This window comes from Schistocerca cancellata, chromosome 11, assembly GCF_023864275.1.
Source record: "Schistocerca cancellata isolate TAMUIC-IGC-003103 chromosome 11, iqSchCanc2.1, whole genome shotgun sequence".
Taxonomy (NCBI): Eukaryota; Metazoa; Arthropoda; class Insecta; order Orthoptera; family Acrididae; genus Schistocerca; species Schistocerca cancellata.
This window is the reverse complement of record NC_064636.1, coordinates 80,402,327-80,424,086: the sequence shown is the minus strand read 5'-3', so window position 1 is coordinate 80,424,086 and position 21,760 is coordinate 80,402,327. Positions and strand designations below refer to the sequence as shown.

Here is a 21,760-nt window from a genome sequence, read left to right as displayed (position 1 = left end):
TCCATATTTGCAGACAAGCATTTGTACACTTATTTGCAGTCAGTGAAAAAGCGGTGAGAATAATAAGACGGCTATTTCTGCTTGGAGAGAGCCCTATAGTTTAACAAAGAAATAGTGGTAATTCGTCAGAACTTAAAATGCCAAAGTTCATGAGCACATATAATTTCCAAAGAAAGAGTCACATTGTGCTGGTAAAGCATACCTTTACGTAAGTGCTGATTTGAATAGAAAGATCATGCAAGAGCTTTTCAAAGAAACAAGTCACTGTACTCCAATCACAAATGAATACTATGTGAAAATATTTAACCAGGATTTTGACCACCTTTATTTCGACAGACCAAGGTAGATGTGTGTTGTGAATGTCAGCAACTAATGGTGAAAATAAAAAGCAAGTTTGAATGAGGCATCTCGATGAACTGCGGTTTGTGATTTAATGGTGCACGAGAGAAGAGCCAAGAAATTTCATACTGTGTTGAATGTAAGTGAAAGGCTGTGCAAAGAAAATAAACAATTTTGAGTCTTGAGTTTTGATTTCATGCAGAATCTTCATATACCAGGAGTACCTGTTCAAGACCTATTTTATCTCTGGCAGCTGATGGTTAATATTTTTGGCATTCACATTTTGACAGACAATATGGCATTTAATTACCTTTATCACGAAGGAGTCGACCACAAAGGTCCTAATGAAGTGTGCCCTTTCTTGTATCACTACCTCACCATGTGCATCCACAAGGACATAAAAATTGTTCATCTGTTTTGTGATAACTACCCAGTGCAAAACAAAAATTGCTGTTTAATAAGAATGTGTCAAGCTTTCGTGGATTCTGGAATTCAGATAATAGAGGTATTGTTTCCTGTCAGTGGGCAGTCTTTTTTACCATCTGATAGAGCTTTTGGCATAATCAAGATGTCACTGTGAAGAATTGACAGAGTATATACTGTTATGGATTACATTGAGCTGATCATGTCATTTAGTGCAAGATGACAATTCTCTGTAACAGTTATTTCAACAGATGAAATCTTGGACTTCAAGTCGTGGTGGATGAGATTTTACAAGAGCACAACATATTTACTAGATAGAGACAGTAACATCACAAAGGGACTTGAAAGTAGCATTCACTTTTTTCAGGATTTCATCAGTTTGTCTTCAGTGATGAGGTATTTGGGACTGTAAAAGCCTGCAGTATGATCGATGGTTTAAATACCCACACATTCAGATTAGGACTACCTGGAATTTCTTGATCCAACATGAAACTCCCCAGCTGTTTTAGCCTATCCAGATGACTACATTCCTATCAAAGCAAAGAAGATGATAGATATAAAGAAGTCGGCTGCTTACATAGTGCAGGAAGAACACATCATACAATTCTGTAATACTGTCAGTCAGTGGCCAAATGCTGCAGCAGTACCGGACACAGATGATGTGTGATTTGTGGTTTCCAATATTGATAAACAGTTTGTTTTCATGAACACATATTGTGAATTCTTTAAACATTGTCTTTAACATTTACTTACATGTTCATTAAACACTTTCTTGTGTGATATAAAGGTTTTAACATTTTTATTTCTCACTTATTTCAGAAAAGCCCTATGTCCAAGAGAAATATTCAGTTCTGATCAATAAATACACATAATATTTGCGTATGTAGTAAGTCAGAGTATTTGTTCATAGTGGTATCTCTCACAAGGAGACTGCAAACAATTAAGAAAAGGCCTTGTAAAATATTAAAACTGTTCGTTCCATTTTTCTTAAAACTATGTCAGATGGGTGTATAATCCTTCTGAAATAAGCATTTCAGTTATCCATTAAAAAAAAAAGGAGGTGAGTTCTTTAGCAATTTCACACGTAATTGACTTTTCTACGGAAAAGCTGAAGTGCTCGACCGAACGTATCTTCAGCCAGGTAATCCACAAAATGTTCGGTGCATAGCAGTGAAATTTGTTACTGTGCTTATCAGAAATATCCAGCTGCTGCAATTTTAGGTGTGCTCTGCCTAACCACAACCTCGGAAAAAACAGCAAAATATTATTACGACCGATATTCGTATTTGAAAGCTTAGCCTTTCTTGTAGCTAAACTGTATATATATTAATTAAAACCATTAATTTTTGCTATTTGTGTCTTCACGCTTTCTGACAGTGATGTTGCTATTGGTTGATTACGTCACATGTCCTGTGCTCTGAATATCTGGCTGTCTAAATCACGTGACACGAGGTAAAATTGGCTGACAAAAGCACATCCTAGTAAGTCGGGGGCCTCAATTCAAGTCCCGGCCGTGGCAAAAATTTTAATTCATTACTGCAGCTTCTGATCATGTCATATCAAAGACAGACAGTTATTTCTCCCAAACAACGTGAACCAGGTATCCACCAACAAACTTCCATAGGTGGTAGTATGGACCAAAACAAGAAAAATGTCTGGTAAATGGGGACTCTAAAATGCACACCTTAAGAGCTCTGCATTTTAGCCCATGTTTATTGAACTTTTTTTTTCATGTTTTGGTCTGTGCTATCATCTCTCAGAATATGGAAACCAAGGAGTTAGATGTAGTAAAGATGCCCAAGTGGTCATAGTTCTTCAAGTATACATCTTAGAGCTCATGTTTACTAGTCTTCTTTCTCTTGTCTTGATCCACACTACTGCCTCTGAAAGTTTGTCAGTGGAATTACGGTTCATGCTGTTTCGCTGCGTACATGAAGGAGAATTGTGTACACAGCAAGGTGGGTTTAGTTTTCTTCCTCACAGTCAAGTTTAAGATAAAGTACGAGGGTTGGAACTTTAATAGTGCCTACTATTTATTTACAGCTCGTACAAAGTAGATACATGTTTAAAAGTTTTACTGATGTACAAAGTAGTCACCAGCATTGTGTATAACCCGCTGCCAGCGATGTGGAAGTCGTAGGATACTCTTAGCAGTGCCAGTTGTGTTGACAGTTCGAGCGGTGCGGTCTAGTGCCCGCCGAATTTGTAGCAGTTCTGAAGTGAATGCTGTGAAGTGTTTCCTTCAGTTTAGAAATCGAGCTGAACTTATGAGGGCTTAAGTCTGGGGAGTTCAGTAGGTGGTATAGCACTTAGCAGCTGCATCAGTCAAACAAATCAGTAACAGCTTGCACTATACGTGCTTGAGCATTGTCGTGCAAAATGATGGTCATCATTTCTGTCTCTATGCCTTTCGTTTTTGGACACAACCTGCGACCAGTTTAGAGACAGAAGTAATGACACTTTCTGCAGGACCTAACCATCATTTTGCAGGACAATTCTCAAGCACATGCAGTGCAAGCTGTTACTGATTTGTTTGACTGCTGGGGCTGCTAAGTGCTGTATTACCTACTGCACTCCCCTGAATTAAGCCCTCGTGAGTTCAACTCGATTTCTAAACTGAAGGGAACACTTCACAGCATTCACCTCAGAAGTGCTATTAATTCGTCGGGCAATAGACGGTGCCGCTCGAACTGTCAACACAGCTGGCACTGTTAAGAGTATCCTACAACTTCCACATCGCTGGCAATGGAGTTATACACAATGCTGGTGGCTACTTTGAAGGTCAGTAAAACTTTGAAACACGTATCTATTTTGTATGAGCTGTAAATAAATAGTTGCCACTATTAAAGTTCCAACCCTCATATGTAGAGTAGGAAATTGGTATTTACGGCTTATCGGCTTACTATCAGAATTCTACAATCTAAATCATTCAAAACTTCGTAATACCACCCATTGGCAGCTTAAAAGTATGCAAAATACTCTCACTGAATCCAGTATTCTCTAGCTGGGGAGGTCTCTCGTACGCTGATATCAATGATCCCAACAGATTTACCCAGTTAGTTTAGGCCAAACAAGGTTTTGTTTGCAGTAATAGTAAAGAAGACACAAGGTCGGGCATTCATATATGTCGAAACTGATTTACAATTGAAATGTTTTTTTTAGAGTAGCATGTGAAAATTTGAAGTAAAACAGTCAAGAACTTTTCGAGATTTTTGGTAGCAACTTTTCTCCTTTCTGTATTAGTACAGACTATTTACTATAATTTCGAGTTTCATGCCTTCGAAGTGGGGGAAATCTTAACCAGGAACTAAAATTTTGCATTTCATGGCTACATATTTATTTCTCAACGTAGTCACCGTGGTGACAAACACATTTATGCCAATAAGAGACTAGTTTGTCGATATCGTCACTGTAGAATGTTTGACTTTGTTGACGGAGCCACAACCTCCCCTACGATATCGTCGCTTCATCGTTATCAGAGTGAAGTCCTCAAATGTGTTCTTTGGGGTTTGGAAACAGATAAAAATCGAATGGGGCCAAGCCGGGACTGTGTGGAGGATGACCCACGGCAGTGAACACGAGGCATCGGCAGATGTCGCAGCACTCACATACGGTCTGGCATTGTCCTGCTGAAGATGAGGGTTCTCCGTATGCCCAGTCTCCGCTGCTTAATATCAGGAGCGAGCATTTGAGGTACCCTCCATTCACACAGTTTTCTACACCACAGTTCTTCAGTGACGGCCTGTACACGCTCTCGTGATATGCAATACTTATCTTAGAGCTATGTCTGTGTTATCCGACCAGTTTCTCTGACAATTCATCATCCCGATTCCAATGAGTCACGCCAGTTGCCGTATGTGGTCGTCCACTCCGAGCTATTTCACACGTGTTGAGGGTAGCACAACCGTTTCCTTCATTATGAGCACAAACAACCCAGAATCGTCCAGTGCTGATGTCGATACAATCGTCACCGTTCACAGCTTTCATTCTTCTGTGCATTTCAATTAAAGGCACGTTTTCTGCAGTTGAAACCCGATTACAGCACACTGTTTATCATGCAATGACAGAGCTATGTTAAACACCGCCATGTTACATGCCGCAATTTGAAGTCGTCTAGTGACAGAGGGTTGCATCTCGCATCATCAAAGTGGGAATGTCGACTGAGTAATATGGGTGACATGTAATGTCTCCACTGATATTAAGAATGAGGTAAAATGGTCAGAGCCATTACTTTTCAGCGTGCCCTCATATATCCGATTCCCATTGGAATGTAGCAATTGCAAAGCATTGCCAGGTTTGATAGTGTATTATAAATAGGACTCAGTACTTATAGATGTAAAAAATATTCCCCTTCACAAATGCCACTGTAACAAGTAATTATTAAGCTGCTAATGGCAGGTAAGCAGCAGATGTACAGCAAAACTGACCTTTTGCAAAGTAGCAGCTTCCTTACTAATTTACTTGATTTAATTTATACGAAGGTAAGTCAATTATTATCTGCAAAGTAATTATAAAATTTTATTGTAATCAAATAGGAAACTTACAATTGACATAGTCTCCTTGCATTTCAATGCACTTGATCCATCATTGTACAAGCTTCCTGATGCCCTCATAAAAGAAGGTTCTTGGTTGAGCTGTGAGCCAGGAATGTATCATTTCTTTCACTGCGTCGTCCGAGGCAAATGGACGGCCCCTTACGCCCTGTTTCAGTGGACCAAACAAGTGACCGTCAGAAGGGGCAAGATCAAACTATATGGAGGATGATCCAGTACTTCAAATTTGAGTTTCTGGAGTGTTTCAGCAGTGTGGGCTGCAGTATACGTACGAGCATTGTCGTGCAACAACACGACACCTTTTGACAGCAATTCTCGGCATTCGCTTGGAATTGCAGGCTTTAGCCTGGCAGTAAGCATCTCACTGTAACGTACACTGTTTATTGTTGTGCCCCTTTCTCCATAATGTTCCAGTACTGGACTTGGTGCGTCCCAAAAAACCGTAAGCATCAGTTTTCCTGCAGACGGTTGGGTCTTGAATTTTTTTTGCACGGTGAATTTGTATGTTTCCATTCTATACTCTGCCGTCTACTCTCCGGCTTATAATGATGGCTCCATGTTTCGTCACCAGTAATGATCCTGTCTAAGAAGTTGTCCCCTTCATTACCATAGCAATCCAAATATTTTTTGCAGATGTCCAAGTGTGTTTGTTCATGTAACTGTGCTAGTTGTTTTGGGACCCATCTTGCACAAACTTTACGAAACCCAAGTCTGTTGTGGATTGATTTCGTAGGCAGAACCATGACTAATTTGGAGGCAATGTGCCACTTTGTCAGTAGTTAATCGTCTGTCTAAGAGAATCATTTCACATGAATGCTCAATGGTTTCTTCATATGTGGCAGTTAACGGTCGTCCAGCTCCTTCATCGTTTGTAACACTTACGCTAACATTTTGGAATTTTTCAATCCATTCATAGACACTCCGTTGTGGCAAAACACTGTTCCCGTACTGTACCGAACATCTTCGACCAATTTCGGCCCCTGACACGCTTTCCGACCATGAAAAACGGATCGCTGAACACAGCTCTTCTTTGTTGCAAATAGCGAAGCAGCCACGATTAACAGCACAGCAGCGATAATGAAACTATCGTAACAGCGTGAAAATTGCAAAGATAGAACAAAGCATGCGTCATACATGTAAAACAACACTACTACCAAAATAAACAAAAATATAACTAAATTTCGGATAATAATTGACTTACCCTCTTATGTCATCAGCATAAATATCATTAAGCAGTATAGTGATAGTTTATTGTTAATACTGCGTATAGATTAAGTTTCTGTGCTTTTCTTGTCTTTTGTTAATGTATACCTTGACTCATCCCACGTCCTTGAGAATCTTTCTGTTTGATGGGTTCTAATGAATGAATGGTTATGTGACAACAATGCACATGGTTGAAGCGGCTGGTGTCCACACAACATGCCCATGTTCAGCTATCTGCTTGCTGCTTTGCTACAGTTTTGTTGGATATAAATACTGGAGCAAACATACTGTTTGACCGAAGGCCTCTGATTTTTGCTGACCGAGGACTGGGCTGAAACTGTTTGGACTAGAGAGCTTGAAGATATTCAGTAGTGTGATAAGTGCTGTGGAAAGTAGATCTCACATATCAAACCGTTCCATCTAATGTAATTTCTTCTTCAGAAACACCTTTAAATGGAAGTTCTGTATATAATTGTGAAAAATATACAGCTCATTTTAGTGCAAAGATAGTGAGATACTGACACCGTGGGACTAGTTAATGAACTGTCTGTGATAATGCAGCATCTTGTGAATGCAGTTTTCAGCTAATTTAAGATGACAGGAAGTAACATTTTTGAGGTACCTTAAAAATACATTATAATATAAACAAATTGCCGGCACAGGTAGCACGTGAAACTTGGTACCGAAGCTAATAGTTGTCTTTGTCAAGAAAATTTAAATCGGATCCTTCTGTGCTGCTGTCATACAATCTCCACATTGTGTAATAAAACAGGTCTGTCACAGTTGTATGCCTTGCACACTTATGTCTAACATTTGAAGAAAAAAAAGGGAGAGACTTTTGCAAATGATGCTTGGTGTACAACTATTACAGACATGTTGTTATGTTATGTGGAGAATATATGACAGCAATACAGCTTGGTGTTATCAGATTCAGGAAACAGTGCAGTGGAATATCTGAGATCAGTCTCTACAAATACCTCCAGTAAAATGTAAATTACACTCATTCTACCAAAGAAGTAGCATCCACCGTAAAATCGAATTATTCTAGTGGTTATGATAACATATCAATGAAGTTAATCAAAGTGTGTTCATCTGAGTTGAGTCCTATCTTAAGTTATTTGTAAAGGCGGTCTTTTATCAGTGGAACATTTCCAGACTGGCTAAAATATGCTGAAGTTAAGCCTCTTTACAAGGAGGTGGATAAAGAGATTCCGTCAAACTATTGACTAAAGTCGCTTTTACTGGCTTTTCAAAAATATTTGAAAAGGCTGTGTTCAGGCGTCTTCTTAAACATCTGACTGCAAATAATATATTATCCAAGACACAGGTTGCATTTCGATATAGATGTCCATGTACAGTGAGAATGTCCTTACTTCATTACATAACAAATTAGAGGTTGTAACCAGTCAAAAGCCTTTGACCATGGGAATCACAGTATTCCCCACAGTAAATTAGAATATTGTGGTGTCACTGGCACTGCTACAAATTGGTTCGAGTCTTACCTAAGTAATTGGAAACAAAGGATGTTGTTCCAAAATACGTGTGGTGTAAGCAATCAGTCTTCATCTGATTGGGAATTAATTAAATGTGGTGTTCCTCCAGGTTCCATCTTGGGTCCGTTGCTTTTTCATGTGGACATTAACAACCTTTCATCTGTTACATTGCCAGATGCTAGGTTTGTTTTGTTTGGAGATGATACAAACTTGCAATAAATAGCAATTCCTGTACAGATTTAGAAATGGCTGCTAGCCAAATTTTCACTGTCAATAATAAATGGTTTGAAGCTAATTCATTGTCATTAAACATTGAAAAGACCCACTATATGCAGTTCAGAACCTGTAAGAGATTTCCTTCCAGCATGTGTCTAACATATGAAGACATGCAGATCGAAGAGGTTGACAGTGTTAAACTTGTGGCATTACAACCCGATAATAAATCAAGCAGGAAGGGTGTACCACAGAATTGCTGAAGTACTAAACAAGTCTGTATTTACTATGCGAATGATGTCAGATGTAGGAGATATAAATATTAAAAAAAACTTGCATACTTTGCTTACTTGAATTCGTTTATCTCATATGGGGGTCGTATTTTGGGATAACTTGTCAAACCTAGCAAAAGTTTTTAGAGAGCAAAAGTATTTAGTAAGACTCATTTATGGTGTAAATTCAAGTAAATCATGTAGAAAGCTGTTCACAGAACTGGGTATTCTAACCACTGCTTCTCAGTGTATTTATTCCTTAATGAAATTTGTTGCAAATAATATGTCTCCATTTCCAATCAATACCTCACTACATAGTATCAGTACTAGGAACAAGAACAATCTGTTTAAAGACCTAAAATCACTTACCTTGGTCCAAAAACGGGTCTAGTATTCAGGAACACACATTATCAGTAACCTGCCAGCAACCATTTAAAACTCGGTTTCAGGCAAAGCAGAGTTCAAACCGAGTTTGAAAGACTTTTTGGTAATCAATCCCTACTGTATACACAAATATCTTAACAGGGACTGTTAGATCAGGTTATGTAAAAATGTCAGTTCTGTGTATGATAAATTTATTAAGAGTGTATAACTGTGTTTCATTCTGACAGTGTATTAATTCTGTAAATATTAGCAGTTCCAGTTTACTGTAATATATCCACATAGCTTAACAATCTCCTGATAAATGTTCAGGGAATTGAGAATTATATTCAGATGTTCTATGTTTTTTATGTTACACTTTCTACATGTTCCGCACCCAAGAGAATCATCTCATTTTTGGGTCTGTGGAACGAAAACTTAAACTGATATAATTTAATCAGAGAGATTTGAAGTAAATCGTCTTTAAACCTAGAGTTGTTTTGAAGACTGGTGAAGGCTTATGGAGACACATCTATTTATAATCTTACTTCATATCTTCTTGATTATTATTATTAGTTGTAGTTAGTTCAGAAATGTCAGTTTTCTGTAATTGCCGTATTGTGGAAAAGATCATATATAAATGACACTTTTTTTCAGTTTGCCTCCTTTTAATACATGTATTCAGTTTCGTGCGACACTTTCTGATACCATGCTGCTACCATCAAGTGCTCGTAATTTTACATTATATTGTTTATAAGTATGATGATTTTGTTGGAATCACCAAGTAATATGTAATTCATAAATAGGCATCTGGCATGGCAGCACGTTGCTGAAATGCATCTTGCGAAACTAAACATTGTTGTGAATGTTTTAACATTGTTAAAATATGAATGAAGCAGGAAAGGATGTCGGTCATTAAATTTGTAAGATAGTTGATGACCTCCACCAGTTTCTTACTGCAGTACTAAATTCAAGAAACACGTATTTTTACTATCAGTTTTAGGGAACAAGTGAGGTAATGTGACAGCCTCGATAGTAATGATAATAATTAAGTGAAGGGGCTCTGCTCCTCAATCTTATCTATTAGTTTTGAAGGTGAATGACACAACTTGTAATTTCACCATATTTGTTTAATTCATGTGATGAAGTAGACCTATTTGCTTGCAGATTACATAGCTATTCCTCACTAGTTTACCAAAATTTGTACCGTAATGTAATGATCCACTCTCTGTGTACTGTTTGTATAGAAGATTGTTCTATAATGGGGCTGTGACCCCGTAACTAATAGTGAAGAATGAATAAAATATGTGAAAAGAAACCATAATACAGTTGTGGAATGTCTATTTCCCAGAAAAATATCTTTTATTTTCTGGTCCTCACAGAAACCCAGGTATAAGTTCCAAAAGGCCATCAACATTCTAACCTCAAAGGATGTGTTGGTAACACCTGCCGTGATTGGTCATGGGAAGTTATGATAGTAGATCAGCTAATTTGTTGAGCCTGTGGTGTAACCATGCTTTCATTTTGATTGAGGGAGAGCATTTAATGTATCAACAACCTTAACATACCAGGTGCTTGAGTACGATTGAACTGTATTTCTGGAGAGAAACACTTAGTTTGCAGGGGAAATACCCACAAACACAACCAAATAATTTAGTTAAAAATAATGGAAACCTATGGCAATGTTACAGATCAGTGTGCCACCAGAACCAGCCTCTCAGCTAGTCATCTACGAACTTAACCTAGACCTTCGGCTGTGCTAAAGATCATTCTATTGCTGTGAAATAGATTATTACAGCATTACAAAATTATTACAGCATAACCTTGTTACAAGAATCTGAAGGGAGGAAAAACCAAGAGTTTGTGTTGAGTGAAAAACACAGATTTTAATACATATATAAGCAGCGTTCAGACAGAAATGAGCTGGAGGGGCATAATTACAGAAACTAGTACCTGTATGTTAGAAGTATTGACCCTGGCTATTGAGACACGTGTCCTACTGTGGCGCAAGGCAGTGAATGGCTGTCTCATAAAATTCCCGGGGCTGCGATGTTAACCAATTCCACACGTACAGCTGGACGTCGCCGTCCATACAAGTGCAGGAAAGGTTAAGCTGACGCTCTTATTTGACCAAGATGGCCCCCTTCTGATTCACTTCCTGCAGCATGGGACAACAGTGAATGCCCAGCATTACTCGCAAACCTTGACCACCCTTCCCCAAGCGATCGAATCAAAATGACCAGGCAACCTCATCCGTGAGGTCATTCTGCTCCACAACTGTGCTAAAACACAGTCACGGCACTCCTGCAGAAATTCAAATGGGAGCTTCTCGGCCAACCTCCATACATTCCGGACCCCTCTTCCTGTGATTACGCCAATTTTGGTCCCCTTAAAAAGGCCCTGAGGGGCAAACGATTCATTTCAGACAACGACGTCCAGCTGTACATGCGCAACTGGTTAACATCGCAGCCCCGGGAATTTTATGAGACAGCCATTCACCACCTTGTGTAGCAGTGGGACAAGTGTCTCAACAGCCAGGTTCAACACTTCTAACATGAAAGTTCTAGTTTCTGTAATTATGCCTCCAGCTCGGTTCTTTTGGTATGTCCCTTATGCATGTACAGTAGTACAGTAATGCATAATACATTACAGTATCAATCACTTAACATTACTGCAGACTTATAACCTTATAAAGTGACTGTAAAGTACAAGACTCACAAATTACAGTATTTTCTTGGAACAAATTCAAGCACAGTTCAGTTACATTCACGGGAACAAAAACATCTTGTAATTTCACATGGCTGCTTGGTTCAGTGACCATTTCTAAATTAGAATTGAAACAAATGAGCCCTCGGTCACAATTATTTAAGTCTTATTGGCCAGTTTTCAACACTTCTAAGAGTGCCTTCATCCGAATTAAAGAATTAAAATGGCCTATAACATAGTTACAGATTTATAGGAAAAGACATTAACTAACAATAAAAGACAGAGGCAGTACTTACGTGTCCATATAGAATGATTAACAGGCCAGAAGGGCTTTAATCACAAAATATATTTTAAAAAAAACTATCTTATAAGCCATTTTAATTGTTTAATTCTGTTGAAGGTACTCTTAGAAGTGTTGAAGGCTGATCAATAAGACTTAAATAACTGTGACCGAGTGCTCATTTGTTTCAATTCTAATCTTGTAATTTCACAACCAGTTGTAACTATAGCGTGTGTAAACCTAGCAGTGATGTCAGATGTTGAAGCAAATGATTCTAAACTGTCCAAGGCTGCAAACATCTCCCGACGGGTAGGTGGAATGGTATCTGTGTTTTCCTCCTCCTTACTTTCTTCTGGTGACCATTCTTGCACTTTGTCACAGCTTTTGGCACAGGAGCACATACGACAACACTGCCATCTGCACTAATGAAATCCTCTATGCTATTCCCAGGGTTTTCAATGTCTTGCAGAACTGTCCATTCATCAGGTGAAGCGACATCATCTAACTCGTAGACATCGTCACTGTTGAAATGACTCCAGGCTCAGTGAGAACACTTCTGCATATGATGTGGTGATATGGAGTTCCAGGCTGCTGCAGTGGCTTTTATTGCGTCAAGGAGATTCCAGTTTGGGCTTGCAGTATTGTTTTCAACAGCATAAAGTGCAGCTCTTACAAGTCAATTGTGATAAGCTCTCTTCGTGAGAGAAATGATGCCCTTGCCCAAGGGCTGAAGCTGGCTTGTCACATTTGGTAGAAAAAACTGAACATTTATGTTGATTAGGTTCAGATCCTGTACGTTATGGGCAGTGTGTCTATCCAATGCAAGAATAACTTGTCTGTTTTGAGCAACTATTTGACTGTTGAAATGAAATGAAGAAGTCCATCGAACCAAGCTTTCTTGTTGTTGTTGTTGTGGTCTTCAGTCCTGAGACTGGTTTGATGCAGCTCTCCATGCTACTCTATCCTGTGCAAGCTTCTTCATCTCCCAGTACCTACTGCAACCTACATCATTCTGAATCTGCTTAGTGTATTCATCTCTTGGTCTCCCCCTACGATTTTTACCCTCCACGCTGCCCTCCAATACTAAATTGGTGATCCCTTGATGCCTCAGAACATGTCCTACCAACCGATCCCTTCTTCTGGTCAAGTTGTGCCACAAACTTCTCTTCTCCCCAATCCTATTCAATACTTCCTCATTAGTTATATGATCTACCCATCTAATCTTCAGCATTCTTCTGTAGCACCACATTTTGAAAGCTTCTATTCTCTTCTTGTCCAAACTATTTGCCGTCCATGTTTCACTTCCATACAAGGCTACACTCCATACAAAAACTTTCAGAAATGACTTCCTGACACTTAAATCTTTCTTATGGTTAGAATATTTGCCAGGTAAAGTGTCCGTATTTATGTTTTTAAAACAACACAGTTTCTCGTACTTACACCGACAACCCGGGGATGAAACTTCTCACTGCTGGCTGCATTACATATGAGGGCAATAGTTACATGTTGTGTACTGCATACTCAACAGTGATGCTTATCACAGTTTATCCCCAGGGGGCAGCTTGGAAAAAGTTTGTAGAAAAGTCTAGTTTCATCTATATTGAACACATCGCATGAGGCATATCCCACTGAATTCATGCAACTAGCTGTTCGCACTTTCTTTATCAACTTTATTTGCTTCACCACAAATTTATACAGATGAAATTGAATGTTTCTTTTGGAACTGATACAGCCAACCAGCAGAACAAGTGAAGTATTTGATGCCTATATCTTTGGCAATCTCATTTGTTTTTGACTAAATCATAGGGGCACTTAAAGGTGTGTCAGATTCACGCATATGATTGAACCATTCTAGCAGTAATGTCTCGATATGTTCATACTTAGCACTACAAAGTCATTTAGATTTGTTTCCAGAATCTTATGCAGCAGCATTAATGATTTTTTTCTCAATTCTTAATTATCACAGATAAAGTAGATTTGGGAATTACAAACTGCTTTGCAATTGCTGATTTCTTTGTACCATGGTCCACTTCATCTAGAATTAGTGTACATTTAGAGCTGTCTGTTTCCTCTTTGCCATGTTTCACATACTACCGTTTGTAGATTTTTATTCAGTATTCTAACTTGATTTGGTTGTGACTAAAGAACACTTGCTATTGAATACATTTCTAAATTTAATGCACATTATTGAATTTATTTAATGTACCATACATGCTGATTGTTGAGGTGATAATCGTGACTGCCGACCTGTAGTACATTACAAACAAATTTACAGTGGAGTGTTAGCTTTTCTTGAATACATTTTGTAAAAAAATTAACACTTAAAAGTAACGTAACATGGGATAAAAGTAATGTAACATGGGATATTAGTGTTACAATGTAATTATATTGTGCTAGCGACTGAAAAAGAGTTCATAATTCACCTTAACCAAAATTCTTGTTAAGTAATAAGACTTCCCGTAACAGCTAATGTATTCTTGCTGGGGGCAGTATTTTTTCCACATTAACTGCGAGTTTGTCTTATGCAAGTTTGTGCTAATGAGGGTATACTGTAATATGATTTTGACACAGACAGTGCAAAAGTACTGAGTATAGTGTGTTCGGTAGAGGAGTAGTAATTATTTTAGGAAATATTAGTATAGACTAGTTCAGATAAAACATTAAGTTCAAAGTCGATTTTCATAAATTCCACCTTCTACTCCAATAAACTTTCAAATTCTCTCGACAACGCCACAGTAACTCTTCTGACGTCATCTTTGCCTTCTCCTACGAGGACAGCACCATTCCTAATCTGAATAATCAGTTCATCTGTCGTGTTTACATTTCTTTGTAGACGTCACCTTCCAACCATTGCCACAGGCTAAAATCTGAAGTGATGATGTGCGGGGACCTCAGTAACCATTTCTGATGCTCCGTCTACTGAGGAATGGCAGATTTAGAGGACGTTGTCACCTGAGGAGTTGAATGAGCAGGATGCTCATCGTGCTGGAAGAACATGCCCATTCCAGTAGCTAAAGGAGCCGGTTCCAGTAGTGGAATATGATTGTCAAATAAGTCTACATAGTAAGGACTTGTAAGATGACACAGCAAGATAACAGCCCAACAAGTCACAATCAGTTGAGAATAAGTTATGTAAACTCAACCACAACTTGGACTGCTATATGAAACTGACAGTTGATAAGCATCTTATGCACCAACATGTGAAATCTCAAAGCAATAAAAATTGGTCACACATTATACAAAATGTTTACCCAAAGTAGTACATACTACCATCTCCAAAAAATATGTATTATTCCTCTGAAAACACGTAACATAAAAGAAATATATGTTGACGCTTATGGAGAAAATGAAGAAAGCACTATCCACATAGCAAATAATTTGAAAGCTGTCAGCACAACCAGTATTCCTAGGTTGTATGTAATCATTAACTGCGTTTCAACAGGATAGCTGCAGATGTACTGTGTGTTTATCAGTAACATTAATGTCGATATTTGGCTAAAAGCAGAGTGTGAAGAAAAAGCACGAATACACCTCTATTTTGTCAGATCAGATTCCATTAGAACTTTTATCTACATTTATACTCCGCAAGCCACCCGACGGTGTGTGGCGGAGGGCACTTTACGTGCCACTGTGATTACCTCCCTTTCCTGTTCCAGTCGCGTATGGTTCGCGGGAAGAACGACTGTCTGAAAGCCTTTGTGCGCGCTCTAATCTCTCTAATTTTGCATTTGTGATCTCCTCGGGAGGTATAAGTAGGGGGAAGCAATATACTCGATACCTCATCCAGAAACGCACCCTCTCGAAACCTGGCGAGCAAGCTACACCGTGATGCAGAGCGCCTCTCTTGCAGAGTCTGCCACTTGAGTTTGTTAAACATCTCCGTAACGCTATCACGGTTACCAAATAACCCTGTGACGAAACGCGCTGCTCTTCTTTGAATCTTCTCTATCTCCTCCGTCAACCTGATCTGGTACGGATCCCACACTGATGAGCAATACTCAAGTCTAGGTCGAACGAGTGTTTTGTAAGCCACCTCCTTTGTTGATGGACTACATTTTCTAAGGACTCTCCCAATGAATCTCAACCTGGTACCCGCCTTACCAACAATTAATTTTATATGATCATTCCACTTCAAATCGTTCCGCACGCATACTCCCATATATTTTACAGAAGTAACTGCTACCAGTGTTTGTTCCGCTATCATATAATCATACAATAAAGGATCCTTCTTTCTATGTATTCGCAATACATTACATTTGTCTATGTTAAGGGTCAGTTGCCACTCCCTGCACCAAGTGCCTATCCGCTGCAGATCTTCCTGCATTTCGCTACAATTTTCTAATGCTGCAACTTCTCTGTATACTACAGCATCATCCGCAAAAATCCGCATGGAACTTCCGACACTATCTACTAGGTCATTTATATATATTGTGAAAAGCAATGGTCCCATAACACTCCCCTGTGGCATGCCAGAGGTTACTTTAACGTCTGTAGATGTCTCTCCGTTGATAACGACATGCTGTGTTCTGTTTGCTAAAAACTCTTCAATCCAGCCACACAGCTGGTCTGATATTCCGTAGGCTCTTACTTTGTTTATCAGGCGACAGTGCGGAACTGTATCGAACGCCTTCCGGAAGTCAAGAAAAATAGCATCTACCTGGGAGCCTGTATCTAATATTTTCTGGGTCTCATGAACAAATAAAGCGAGTTGGGTCTCACACGATCGCTGTTTCCGGAATCCATGTTGATTCCTACATAGTAGATTCTGAGTTTCCAAAAACGACATGATGCACAATTGTGATGTAATTCAAAACAACAAGTAATTCGGCAGTCAGTCGCAGTTCGGTCTGTACTTTGTTGCAGATTCAACAACACAATAGCTATCATCAGCGCATTTGAAGTGAGCTGTGTATACTCGGCAGGCTTGTAACTGCTCATGGTATTAATGACCTTGCTGTGTACATATCTAGTTAATAGCTGTTCTCTAGCTGCCACAAACAACATCTGATAAAAAGTATCCAGACATACCTATAAAATATAGAGTGGGCCGCTAAATGTCATGACGGGCAAACCTGTCACTATGAAAGGAGGTGTTGTCAGAAGAAAAATGCAATAACAGAAGAATGGGTCAGTCAGGAGAGCTACACGATGTTGAACATGGACTAGTAATTGGATGTCACCTGAGCAACAAATCAACCGTTCTAAAAGCTGCCCAAGTCAACTGTACGCAAAGAAATGACTACAGTTAAAATGAGATCAGGCAGACTTAATGTACTGACAGATGTTTTGAAGTGGAAATGTGAAAGAAAAACCGTAGCTAAACAGAGACCAAGCACCAGGCAAACCTCGTGTGCTGACGGACATTGTGAAGTGGAAACGTGGAGGAATAACCACACCTAAGCTGAGATATAAAAATGCAGTAAATGAAGCAGGCAAAAAGGAATACAAACGTCTCAAAAATGGGATCGACAGAAAGTGCAAAATGACTAAGCAGGGATGGCTAGAGGACAAATGTAAGGATGTAGAGGCTTATCTCACTAGGGGTAAATTAAAGAGACCTTTGGAGGAAAGAGAGCCTCTTGTATGAATATCAAGAGCTCAGATGGAAACCCAGTTCTAAGCAGAGAAGGGAAAGCAGAGAGTTGGAAGGAGTATATAGAGGGTCTATACAAGGGCGATATACTTGAGGACAATATTATGGAAATGGAAGAAGATGTAGATGAAGATGAAATGGAAGATATGATACTGCGTGAAGAGTTTGACAGAGCACTGAAAGACCTGAGTCGAAACAAGGCACCGGGAGTAGACAACATTCCATTAGAACTACTGACAGCCTTGGGAGAGCCAGTCCTGACAAAACTCTACCATCTGGTGAACAAGATGTCTGAGACAGGTGAAATACCCTCAGACTTCAAGAAGAATATAATAATTCCAATCCAAAGAAATCAGGTGTTGACAGATGTGAAAATTACCAGACTATCAGTTTAATAAGTCACAGCCACAAAATACAACTCGAGTTCTTTACATTGTACTGTGTACAGTTGGTGAACAGTTTGGAGACGATGATTGTAACACGTGACAGTGCACCCTAGCATAAAGCATCATCTATGAGGCAATGGTTTGTGGACAATAACATTCCTGAAATGGACTAGCCTGCTCACAGTCCCAAAGTGAACCCAGCAGAACACCTCTGGGACAAGTTAGAATGTCAACTTCGCTCCAGACCCAGCATCGAACGCCACTACCTTCTCAGTTTTGGGTCTGGAGAAGAAATGGGTTGTTATTCCTCCACAGATTTTTGAGACACCTCGTATTAGTGTCCACTAATAGGTGTCCGTATGCTTATGATCGGGTAGTGTACGATTTTCCCATTGGCTGCACTTCAACTTGACACATAGGTTTGTTGGTAAGACGTGCTGTACATAGCAAATGACGTGCAGACGTCCATTTATAAAGTTAAGCTAAGATGTGGCAGAGGTCTTGGCGTCTGTGAACTGGGTGGAAGTGAATTTCCAATAAAATGGCAACAGAATGCAGCTGCGGAACATGTATTTCCCAGACACGCACCCTGTATTGTGTGGTGTGTACTGGAATGTGAATGGAGTCTTACTTCCTCTTATCTCTCCAGTGCTGAACACTGATTATATCGTTATTTTGCAAACTTCATCAATATCGTATGTGAATTGATTTGTGACAGTCCCACACCGTGAAATGAAATAAGAGGGTAAGTTGGAAATTATTTTCAAATTCGTGTCAAGATTAGTGAATATTCTTTCTGCCTACCAACATTTATATATCCATCAGTCATCTTTGTTATTGTTAGCACAGTAGCGCAAGTAGTGATTTCTGTTTGCAAAAAGAATTTTTGGGTTGCAATCCATACCAAATGTTTATAAATGAATTGTCACAGGCCATTAGTTTTTTCTCTATATGTTTTATTCCTGTTCCCAACACAGTAAACACGTTGTACCTGCACTAAACTTCTATACAATGCAGAAACCAGCTAAGAACTGTGCCACCAAAAGGGTTCACAGAAAAAGAGTGCCCAACAACATTTTTGAGTGTTTTTCGATAATAATATTTGTTATACAAATCTGAGTAGAATTAACAGCACCATCTGTTTATGTTGAGATTTAAGTTTTTCTATTTAGGTAATATATTTGTTTTGTCTAGAGGACAATTTTGCGTCCAATTTTAGCTGTCCCAGTAGCAGCATTTTTACAAAAATGAGAGAATTTCCGTTATATTACATAACTGTTATTGGCCTTTTCTAAATGTTTTGATATTAATATTTCTTACAAATGTATAACAATAACGAACATTTTGAAAAGAGTGATATATAAATAATGGACAAAAGACATAACGTTTTCTGAGTAATTGTCATTTAGTGGCAGCCATATTTGTCAGAAGAATTCTGTACCCACACATATGTGTGGTGGTGGTGGTGGTGGTGGTTGTGCTGTTGTTGTCGTCGTCATCTACAGTCCAAAGACTGGTTTGATGCAGCTCTCCATGCTACTCTACTCTGTGCAACCCTCTTCATCTCCTAGTAACTACTGCAACTTTCATCCTTTTGAATCCACTTATTTTATTTATCTCTTGGTCTCGCTGTACAATTTTTATCCCTCACACTTCCCTCCAATGCTAAACAGATGATCCCTTGATGTCTCAGAATATCTATCAACTGATCCCCTCTTCTAGTCAAATTGTGCCATCAGTTCAATTTAGCACCTTTTCATTACCCGTCTAATCTTCAGTGTTCTTTTGTAGCACCTGATTTCAAGAGCTTTTGTTTTCTTCAACTCTGACCTGATTATCAGCCAAGTTTCACTTCCACACAAGGCTGCACTCCAAATACCTTCAAACAATACTTACTTACAATTCAGTTGATATTGTATGTTGACAAGTTCTTAATTTTAGGAAGCAGTTTTCTCCCTATTCCCCTTCTGCGTTTTATATTGTGTCTACTTTAGCCATTATCAGTTTGCTATCAAAATACCATAACTCATTTACTTCTTTAATGTGTCATCTGCATCTTCTTATTTAATTTCTCTGCATTCCATTAGCCTTATTTCACTTTTATTGATTTTCGTCTTATTATCACCTATCAAGAGGAATCCATTTTAGTCAACTTGTCTTCCAAGTTTTTTGCCTTGAGTTACAAAGTCGTTGGCAAATGCTAAAGCTTTTATTATTTTTCCCTGAACTATAACTCCATTTCCAAATTTCTCCCTTGTTTCCTTGACTGCTTGCTCAATGCGCAAATTAAATAGCAACGAGAAATTAACAATTACTCCGTAAGTATCAAGGGATGAAAGTTTTGCCCTATGTATCTTGCATGTAACATTTGTGGTATGGTAAAGTAGTGTATCAGATTATATACTAATTTCAGTGTAATACACTATACAGTTCCAATAGAAGAGGAAGTGGTGGCTGTGAACTGATCAGAATTGATTTTTTTATTCGTGTGTTACAGGTTTGTCCAGGACATCAGTGAAAACCGAAGCGGAATCCAGAACAGAGGCTCGAGTGGCAACCTAGCTGCCGGGCTGTTTCCTACCTCATTGCACCTCCCGGGACCGCAGGCCAACGGCCGACACCGCTGCGTCAGCTGCGAGGCGTCGTTCGAGACGGCGGCGGCACTTGAGGTGCACGCAAAGTCACACGCCGGTGACCTGCGCTGCGGAGTGTGCGCTCGGCCCTTCCTCCGTGCAGACAAGTTGCGGGCACACGCGCGGGTGCACACCGGTGAGCGGCCGTACCGCTGCGGTGTCTGCGGCAAGTGCTACAAGCAGTTCGACTACCTCAAGATCCACGCACGCGTGCACACGGGCGAGCGGCCGTACGCGTGCGACTCCTGTCCCAAGACGTTCGCGCGTGCCGATAAGCTCAAAGTGCACCGCCGCGTGCACACGGGTGAGTGCCCGTACCGCTGCCAGGCGTGCGGACGTGCCTTCAAACGGCTCGACAACCTCAAGTCGCACTCTCGCGTACACACAGGCGAGCGGCCCTTCGGCTGCCGCACCTGCGGTAAGGCCTTCGCGTCCTACGAGAAGCTCAAAGTCCACTCTCGTACGCACACGGGCGAGCGACCTTATGCCTGTGAGGTATGCCAGAAGACGTTTGTCAGCTCAGGTAACCTGCACGAACACCGGCGGGTGCACACGGGTCGGAAGCGCTACTCGTGTGGTGTCTGCGGCGACTCGTTCGGCACGGCCGGCCGGTTGAGGGTGCATTCGCGTTCCCACGTCTACCTAGCCACAGCCGTAGTTGAAGCCGTGCAGGCCCTGGTGTGAGGGACACGGGTTCTTGACGATGACATTGTGTTCTGTGCACCTCACAGTCCTACCGGTGCAGCTCGCCGAGTACAAAAACTCGTGGAACACCACACCACTTACTACGGTTAGTGACTCTGAGTCAATTCGCACATCGCTGAGCTTGTCGGAGTGCACATAAAATAACTTGGCCCGTACCTGCATGAATGGCACTGAGAGATTTCATTAGGGCAAACAACCCTTGCACTTTGGGGATTTGCAGTTTGACCTACAAATGCACACGTCACATAATTTGTAAGATACTGTCAGTGAACAATGTTATTAACAGGTTGTGTCAGTGTTGTTGTGGTTTTCAGTTGGAAACTGGTTTAGTGCAGCTCTCCACATATATCCTGTGTAAACCTCATCTCTGCATATCTACTGCACCCTAAATCTAGTTGAACATGCCAACTGTAGTCCAGCAGTCACACTTCCTTCCATTACCAAATTGACAATTCCTTGATGCCTCAAGATGAGTCTTAACAACTGATTCCTTGTTTTAGCCAAATAATGAGACAAATTTTAGTCTCTGATATGATTCAGTGCCTCCTTATTAGTTATTTGATATACCCATATAATCATCAACATTGTTCTGTAGCTACTG

At 39.9% G+C, this 21,760-nt stretch overlaps 1 protein-coding gene across 1 annotated transcript in view; it reads left to right on the top strand.

Annotated features, from left to right (window-relative positions):
* LOC126108230 (zinc finger protein 664-like) overlaps positions 1-21,138 on the top strand; it is a 176,632-nt gene extending 155,494 nt beyond the window's left edge. Inside the window, exon 8 of the mRNA XM_049913461.1 lies at positions 20,319-21,138. Within this exon, the coding sequence (XP_049769418.1) occupies positions 20,319-21,138 (820 nt within the window). The remainder of the gene's footprint in view (positions 1-20,318) is intronic.
* The last annotated feature ends 622 nt before the right edge of the window (positions 21,139-21,760 follow it).